General features: G+C 42.5%; 1 protein-coding gene across 1 annotated transcript; it reads left to right on the plus strand.

Moving 5' to 3' along the window:
* The first annotated feature begins 5299 nt into the window (after positions 1-5299).
* LOC143882707 (uncharacterized) lies at positions 5300-8510 on the plus strand. Its single transcript, XM_077386156.1, has 4 exons — positions 5300-5595; positions 5692-5935; positions 6155-7495; positions 8502-8510. The coding sequence occupies exons 1-4, from the start codon at positions 5300-5302 to the stop codon at positions 8508-8510; spliced, it is 1890 nt and encodes a 629-aa protein (XP_077242271.1).
* Positions 8511-8895: the final 385 nt, after the last annotated feature.

Raw genomic sequence — 8895 nt, forward strand, 5'->3', positions numbered from 1 at the left:
TTAAGAATCCTATTTTCAGAGTCAGTCCTTAGCCTAGGAGTCTGTCCTTAGCTAGAGAGTCTGTTTTTTTCAGGAGTCAGTCCTATCATCATAGGGGTTAGGATTTTATCCAACCTCTCATCAAATCTTGTGTTTTTTCTATCCGCTCTTGTAAGGTATAGGATGCTGTCCAACCCTTGCAGAGTTGTTATTCTGTTCATTTTCCCTCCGCAAAGCATAGGATGCTGTCCAACCTTTGCGGGATATCAGGAGTCTGTCTTCCCCTTATGATGATAGGATTTGTCTCCCTTGAGTCAAAAAACACTTAAAAACATCAAAAACATCTGAAAAACCAAAAATCTCAAAAATCTTGAGTCATTAGGAGTAGTTAGGAAATCTTTTTCGAACTACGTTGGCTTGATCCTCTTCCACGAGGTACGTAGTGCAGCTTGAGATTCTTATCTCAGGTCCAGCCAAACCTTTATAAATAAATCATTTACCCATTTTAAGAAAAAATACCAAAAATCTTCAAAACCTTGTTTTCAACAAGATCTTCCTCTAGAGTTAGGAGTTTGTCCTAGTTAAAGAGTTTTAGAGTTTTGAGTTTGTCTTTGATGTGTTGTGTGGTTTGTTTGTGTTTGTGTTAGAGTTAGGAGTTTGTCCTAGAGTTATAGGAGCGCCTCCGTCCGGTCAGTTGGCGACCCACATTGCCAATTGATGACTAGGTCTAAGATGCGATAGATCCTACTGTTTTTCTTAGGATATACAGCCTAGCTACACATAGATTATAGGAACCACCTGCATTAGCTTAGGGCTAACCTGCATTTAGTTAAGGCATATAGGGTGTCTTAAAATCTACAATCCATTGGAATTTAAATAATCACATAAGAAGCTTTAAGAACTAGTCCGGTCTTTTAGATCGAGTCTAGGATAGAGGTCTAGATGTCTTAGGCATCATAGCTTAGAATAGGTGCGAAGAACTACGTTGCCTTGATTCTCGTGGAGGCGGGGATACGTAGGCTTCTTTGGATGAACATCAGATCATCTAAAGACTCGGGCCTAGGTATAGATTAGAGTTTTAGGGTTGTGTGGTATCGGGTCATTTTCTATGTTTTGCAGTGTTTTCTTACTTTATTGCGCAGACCTTATACTTTTTTGGTGTGTCATGCATGTGTTTGTTCATCAGAACTTAGACACCCATTAGGCATGTCACTTATAACCTAGCTATGCTTAGGTGATACATGTTTTCTTTTATTTTATCTTGTGTGCCTTTGATTTCATCTCCGAGACATGCATGATTAGATAGACGTCTTCTCGGAGATATTCATTCCCATTTCATATGATTCCCCCCCAAAGCTCTTCAAAATTATTAAGTAAATGGCATAAGAGACCAGGTGTTTGCACTTGGGCGGATGAGGTGCTCTTTAGACCTTCCGAATTCGTAACCAGGCACGAACCTTATTTTATATCTCTGGTTATCCGTTGCAACAGAGCATAGTATGGGATCCAAGGCCCATTTGCCTTTTTCCTTGGATGGCGACTCTTCTTTGTTTAAGGTACGCCTCGAATCTGGGCTAGTCCCCGAATCGAGAGGTATCTCACCTTTTGTATCGCCACTCATGCTGTGAGGGGCACTTCTTTCGAGAGTTCCTTGGTAGAGCTCTCCATTCACGTGGATGATCCTGAGACTTAGTGTGGGGCCCGTTCCCCGCCTCTCTCTCGGATCGGGGTCCACAGGCTGGCGACTCTGCTGGGGAATTCTTGGAACATTGCCTAACTCTGTTAAAATGCCATTTGTTATTAATTTTGAAGGATTTTGAGCTAAAATCATTATAAATGAGAATGTAATCGCTTAGAATCCAGGGGCACCAAATAGGTGTTTAAAACAAGGGATTCACACACTACACAACATACATCATTTTTTATTTTCATTTTTCTTTTATTGATTTTTGTTATTATGGGCTCCACGGGATAGATACAATGCGTGCCAGATGGGATGTCATTACCCTACTAGTACTATTGTATCTATTTCCAAGCTATGCGCCAGAGCTGCAGCCGTAGACACTGGGTGTGCTGGTGTTCTACAGCAGCCGATGAGCGATGAACATACTCTGTATAATGCTGGGTGTGCTGGCATTATACATCAAGGGTATGGTCATAAGCATAGTACCCTGCAGAAATGCCTGGGCCTTACTTTTATTTCATTATATTATGTATATATATTAGCTGCTCCCTTTAAAACCAAAATTAGGGAACCCTTGCTAGGACATTATATATATGTACTCATATAGGACGAACATGTGCGACCAGCATATGTGAGCCTAGGATAGAAGTTAGCCTACCCATGTAGTGTAGAAGGGCAAGTCACGCCGTGATTGCCCGCCGCATTATCTAGTACACTCACAGACACTTTTGAGTCAAGATTTTCTTGGCTCTGCTAGATCAGGTTAGGGCTGGTGCCCCTGGTTAGGGTATGTATGTATATATGTACGTGCATGTATTATATCTATTTGTAGATTAGGACCTGTATCCTAGATTAGGTTTCCATATCTATCTCAAGTCGTGTATTCCTTCGGACCTGATCGATGACATTGCTTTTACTTGGTCGTCACCTGGGTCGTGATCTATCCTGTGATTTTTTATCATATGATTATTCCAGTATCTTAGGTTTATGTCCAGAAGATTTCTTAATCTATTATTATCAGTTAGAGCTTTCTTGTTCTTTCAGTTGTGGGTTTAGCCGATGACTTTCTTTTATCACCTTTTATGGCCATGATCTAATCCCTGATTCCTCGTTGTCCTGATCGGCCTTTCTGCTAACCTGTTAGACCAGGTTCTGTCTGTCAATAGAATTTTCTGGTCTAACTGTCAGCTACATAGCTTCATTCTTCAGTCTTCCAAAATGGTTAATCGTTTTCCCCGGTCTTTATCCTGATCATGGTCTATGTTTTGTCTCCTGAGTGTATGGTAGTGTTCCTTCGTACATGTACTACTCATTGAGTCGATGTACAGTTTTGCTATCTTCTTGTACATACCCTATTTGTCGAGTCAGTCGTTCAGATTAGGTCCTTTTTGCAGTAGATGTTCCAGATCTGATTCATCCTATTTGCAATCTTTTGATGCATTTGATAGTGTTTCCTCTACTTTTGTTGGGACTATATCTGTCATTTTGTCTTTAGATTATGCGAATCTCTCCTATATATTCAGTTTTGTTGGTTGGTTAGATTAGAACCCTTTTTTTCAGTGAGGGATTCCTGGTTTAATCAATAATATGTACATTCTTTCAGAATCACCTAATTAGTGGTTTGTACTTGTCGCTTCCGTGGCCATGATCTTCATTTCCCTCTGATCGTGAGTTCATTCATGTTGTGTACACAGATCCATGTCATGTATGTATATTATACTTCGATTGTGTACCTTTTCTTTTGATGTGTCATAGATCCATGTTGTATATGGATATTACTTATTGGGTTGAATTTTGTTATCTACATGCTCTGTCTTAGATATGGTTGATAGCCTGTTCGCTATCTCTGTGACCATGATCTATCATTATCGATCCTCTTGATCATACAGTTGTCATTGTCCATCATCAGATTTGAGATCCAGTCTATGACCTACTTCTGTCATTTTGTGGCCGTGGTCTACTTTTCTGATCTATTCGAAAGTCTATGATTATTGATGAGCAAAATCAGTGTCGCCAGTTGTATCCTTCCCATATGATTGGTCAAGTTTATCCCCGTTATTTCATTATTCAGGATCATCTTCACTCTTTTCTGATCTTATCCTATCTGCGATCAGGTTGAATCATGTCGAACAAAGTGATGAGGAGCTGGATAAGTGAGTCAATTCAAGCTCTTCCGCGCGAGCGTGCAGAGTGGAGTATGGCCGACAAGTTCATCAGCACGTTTAATCATTTGAGCGCATCCGGTGTGAACTGGCAATTTCTTCAAGCAGCTGCAAAACTTTGGGATCCTATTCTTCATGTTTTTCAATTAGGTCCCTTTGAAATCTGTCCTATATTCGAAGATTGGTGCGCCCTGTTAGAACTCCCACCTGAGGGACTCTGGATCCAGCCTTCGAGTATAGCGTCTCCTCGTTCCCTTTTTTGTAAGCTTTTCGAGAACAAAACTGTTGATGCTATACCCTATTTCAAGGAAACGTACGTGCAATTCGATGACCTCATTGAGCGTTTTTCTAAAAGCATTGACCCTACCGATTCCCGTTTTCAAAATTGTCGGCGCAATGCTTTAATCTTTGGTGTCCTTGCACGTCACGTTATTCGTGAAGACTCCAGTATTGCCCCAGTGACTTTACTGAGTGTAGTCGACCAAATTAGCGAAGGAAGGAATCCTGTCCCAATCATGCTAGCGGAAACCTTCTCTGGGCTGGATCTTATTGCTCGGCAAGAGGTTAAAAATAACTTCCATGGGTGTGTCAAACTGCTTTATCTGTGGCTTTGTGAAAAACTCACCATCCTTCGGCCGCGGAGCTCCCTTCAGTACACCCTCAAGGATCACCTTTCGTGGCAACCAATGGCCAATAAACCCAAATCCATTGATGAGTGGCATAATTGGTTGCAGCACGTGGAGAAGGATCAATTCCACTGGGTGAGTCATTCATGTTTATACGTTATCACTAGTACTTACCCACACCCATTTGTGTATCTTATGGGTTTGGAGAAGTCAACCTTTTATGCACCCACTCGTTTACTTTACCAGATCACGGGAAATCCATGTCCTCCCGGATTTGTAAATCCTCCTCCTTGCGAAAAGCTTACTCCCGATCTCATAAAGTCTATTGTAGCTGCTTGGGGAAACAAGGTTACATATAAAAGATTTGCTTTATCGTCTAAGGTCCATCGGAAAGAGTTACCAGAAGAGCCCGTGAGCAAGAAAGCTCGGATTGAGGAACCTTGAAAATCTATATCATGTTTTGTTTTTGTTTTATTTCTGCATTTCACATCATTGTCAGTCTGCTTATCCAGCTGTGATCAGAGAACAATAGTTTTTATCCTTTGTAATCACAATTTGAATTTTGTTAATGAAAGTGTGTTTTTGTTTCTTTTGTCATTGTTTGATCAAAATAGTTTATCTCGATTATCAAAATTTTAATCTAGTGCTTATATTTCCATAACAGGATTCTTGATTGAGCAGCCATTGCTCCTAAAAAAATCCTCGTTTCAAAATCAACCTGGTCCCGTCAGTCCGCTGATTCCAGGCTGAGTCGTTTTTCTTCCTCACCAATTTCTTTTACCTCCCCTGCATTACCTTTCTCCAATATCCAGGAAATCCCTTCGCCTGTCCAATTTCCTATTGCACCGATGGCTGACTCTGGAAACGCTATAGCTGAGATGAGTGAGATGATGAAGGCTATGCTTCAACAGATGAATAATATGAATGAAGAGATAGCCCGTCTGAAAAATGACAGAGAGTCTACTTCCAGAGAGCATGTAGCTCAGCACCCATCAGTTATACCTCCTCCCCCCCCTGCAATGGCCGGGCCTGCTGTCTTGAACGTCGAAGACGATCTTGATAATGAGCAGTATGAAGAAGAAAATCGTCATCCTAATCTGAATAGAGCCAATGAGGACAGAGCGATGGCGGACAGAATGGATAGGCTGGCCCAAGAGATGGAAAACATAAAATTTCAAGGCCCGAAAAAGTTGAACATGGCCGATTTTATGTTGTATCCGGGAGTCACATTGCCTCCTAGATTCAAAGTTCCGGACATGGATAAATACGATGGGACCGGGTGTCCTCGAAGCCATCTAATGTCAGTTCTTCCGCTTTTACAACAGCATGGTCTATCTCCGGAGCAAGTTGCTCTATTATTTCCTAGATCCCTTGTTGGAACAGCTAAGAAGTGGTTCCTGAGTTTGAAAACAGAGGAGATCCGAACTCTAGAGAGTATTGCAAACAGGTTCGTCGAACAATTCTCTATGGAAGAGGGGATCGATGTAACTAAGAGAGATTTGAAGGCTTTGAAACAGGGCCATAATGAAACTTTTACTTCCTTCATCCGTAGATGGAGAAGGAAAGCTGCCCAGATGACTCATCGGTTGTCAGATGAGGATCAGATCAAGATTGTGGTGAAAAATCTATCACCACAATATTACCACCATATGGCTATCCAATATTTCCTTGATTTTAACCATCTTATTAAGACTGGGACTCAGATAGAAGATGCATTGGCTAAAGGCCTGAGATCTAGAGTACCATCTGATGGCAGAGAAGGGAAGCGACCTGTGATGGCGCCGAAAGAAGTCCATAATGTCAATTATGTCAGGCCGCCCCCACCCAGAGTAGTTACTGAAGTAAGAAGGCCGACAATGGAGCAGAAGCCTCTTCGTCATTTCGATCCCCTTCCGTATTCTTTGTCCGTAGCTTTGAAGAAGCTATTGAAGGACAAGAAGATCAAGTTGCCTGACATTAAACCTCCTCCCAACCCGTTGCCAAGAACCTGGAGAGAAGATCAATTCTGTGATTACCACCGTAACACTGGCCATATCACTGACAGGTGTTTAGCTTTGAAACACCAAATTCAGAACATGATCGATAGGAAGGAACTGTCAATCCAGTTACCAAATGTAACTAGAAACCCCCTTCCTACACATGCAATGCCGCCTCCGTCCTCGGTCAATGTCATTTGCGCCGAGGAGTCTATCATTGATCCGGCTTCCTTCATATGTGCTGTGGAATCCGAAGAACCCTATGTCTGGAAATTTGAAGAAGAAGATCAGTGGGCAGAATCCGAAAGGCCGTATGTTTTATCCTGGAGCGACCCTGATGTGGCTGGGCCATCAAACCAGTCATATGTTTTCCAGTGTGAGGATGAAGAGAAAGAATCCGAATCTCTGTACGTCTTAAGGGTGAGTGATGATGAGGAAGAAGAGATACAAACCCCATACATCCTTAAGATAGATGATGAAGATCTGTTACTCCTAAACGATCAATGTGATGAGCTCCGCCACGTCACACGGGGTGGACGAGTCTTTAAGCCAGCTGAACTCAGAGTTGATAATCCCGCTGAAGTTGCGAGAGGGGTTGATAGTCAGAGGCAGAAACAGAGGCTTGAGGAAGAAGAAGATAACTTGTTGAATCAGCTTAAGAAGACACAAGCTAATGTGTCCATTTGGGGTTTATTAATGGCATCGCCGAAGCACAGACAGGGTGTACTTCGTGAATTGAACTCGTCCCAGGTATCAGTTGAGATCACTCCTGACGAGCTGGTCGGTTTGGTGGCCATGACCAAGGCTTCAAAAGCCTTATCTTTCTCAGATGAGGACTTGCCTTCAGAAGGAAAGGATCATACTCGTCCTCTCAAGATTACCCTGCTTTGCAATCAGAAGAAAGTATTAGAAGTACTGGTAGACAATGGGTCAGCTTTAAACGTGTGTCCTTTGAGCACTGCCACTACTCTGGGGTTTGGGCCTGAAGATTTCATTCCGTCTGAGCAAGGCATATTGGCATATGATGGGACTCGAAGGGATGTTATCGGAACATTGGCTACTGAGATTGTCATTGGAGGAGAAACCTTTGACATTGAATTTCAAGTATTGGATATCAAGACTTCTTTTTGTCTATTGCTTGGTCGACCTTGGCTGCACAAGGTTGGAGTTATCCCTTCCACACTTCATCAAAAACTGAAATTCATTCGAAACAATCGGGTGATCACAGTCAAGGGAGATCCCGAGCCAGAAGTCGGACAAATATCTCAAGAGCTTGTTACTGAAAACACAAGAGATATCAGCCTGACAGGATTTTCAGTGGAGGTTTCGGCTATCACCATGAAAGAGGCTATGAGTGAAGAAATTATGTTTCTCTCTAGCACCAATACTCGGGTAGTCAAGATGATGCGCCGATTTGGATATCTCCCAGGGGCAGGTTTGGGGAAAAATATGCAGGGTCCGACTGAGCGGCCCGAGTTGAAAGCATCCGATGGTTTGTTTGGGTTGGGATACAAGCCGACTCGCAAGGAGGTGCAGGAAATGAGAGCCTACATGTTTAAATGGGCAGAATGTCGCCGCAAAGGTTTAGAGTTTCCAATGGGACCTTTCAGCAAAGTCATGAATGGTAGATTCCGAAAAGAGGGAGCTGATTGCCCTTATTATGGTTTCTCAGAGCCATGGTATGATGAGAATGGGACCAAGCTGCCGGGTCTTGAGATTTTCTTTGCGGATGAGCTGCCAGCGGAATTTTACAGTAAGCAGATTGCAGAGGCAGTAGTGACAGAGGAACCAGACTCGGACTGGGTTGAGAACTTTGAGCCAGAACTCCTGAATTCTTTGTTTCAAACTGAGGCACCGGTCATTGCTATGATTGGAAGAGACGCACCTTTTGTGAACCCAGAGGACTATATCACCCCAGCCGAGGGACCTCTGGATAATTGGACCTCACAGGTTATACCCCAAGTAGTCCTTCAGTATACTCCAGTCTCTTCAAAAGAGTCAGTTGTTTCAAAATTTGTGTCAGTTTCTGAGTCCGTCCCAGAGTCTGTCATTTCTAACTTTTCTTTTGATGCAGGTACTGTAGAGGTCGGGTCTACCTTTGGAGTGGATGACGAGTCTGTCCTTGATAGCGTTGAGTCCGAGTCTGAGGGCATATTCATTGATTCTTTGGCTGTACATGTTTCTAGTTTTGTCGATACTGATGTCGACTTATTTTTTCATCCTGTTTTAGAGTCTGTAACGCCTGATGTGGGCGAGTCATCTGATGTAATCATTGATTCTGATGAAATAAAAGATTCTTTTGCTTATATTCCTGTAATTGTCTCTTCTGCTGATTCTGCTTCTAAACCTGATCAAGTAAGTAATAATAACAAACAAGACTCCCCCTCTAATGAGGAAGCCGATGAAACTCCCCTTGAAATCAAGCATATGATTCAACAAGAGGAGAGTCGCCGCGCTAAACCACTTGA

The sequence above is a fragment of the Tasmannia lanceolata genome, unplaced genomic scaffold (genome assembly GCF_043159265.1).
Source record: "Tasmannia lanceolata isolate RefF3 unplaced genomic scaffold, GAP_Taslan_0.1 ptg000008l, whole genome shotgun sequence".
In the NCBI taxonomy this organism is placed as follows: Eukaryota; Viridiplantae; Streptophyta; class Magnoliopsida; order Canellales; family Winteraceae; genus Tasmannia; species Tasmannia lanceolata.

What these genes read in the sequence shown, in the direction of transcription:
- LOC143882707 (XM_077386156.1), top strand. Translation starts at nt 5,300, where the DNA reads ATGGCTGACTCTGGAAACGCTATAGCTGAGATGAGTGAGATGATGAAG. An exon ending in ATGGCGGACAGAATGGATAG is followed by an intron (nt 5,596 to 5,691) that starts GCTGGCCCAAGA and finishes ATTGCCTCCTAG; the next exon opens with ATTCAAAGTTCCGGACATGG. An exon ending in CTATGGAAGAGGGGATCGAT is followed by an intron (nt 5,936 to 6,154) that starts GTAACTAAGAGA and finishes ACTGGGACTCAG; the next exon opens with ATAGAAGATGCATTGGCTAA.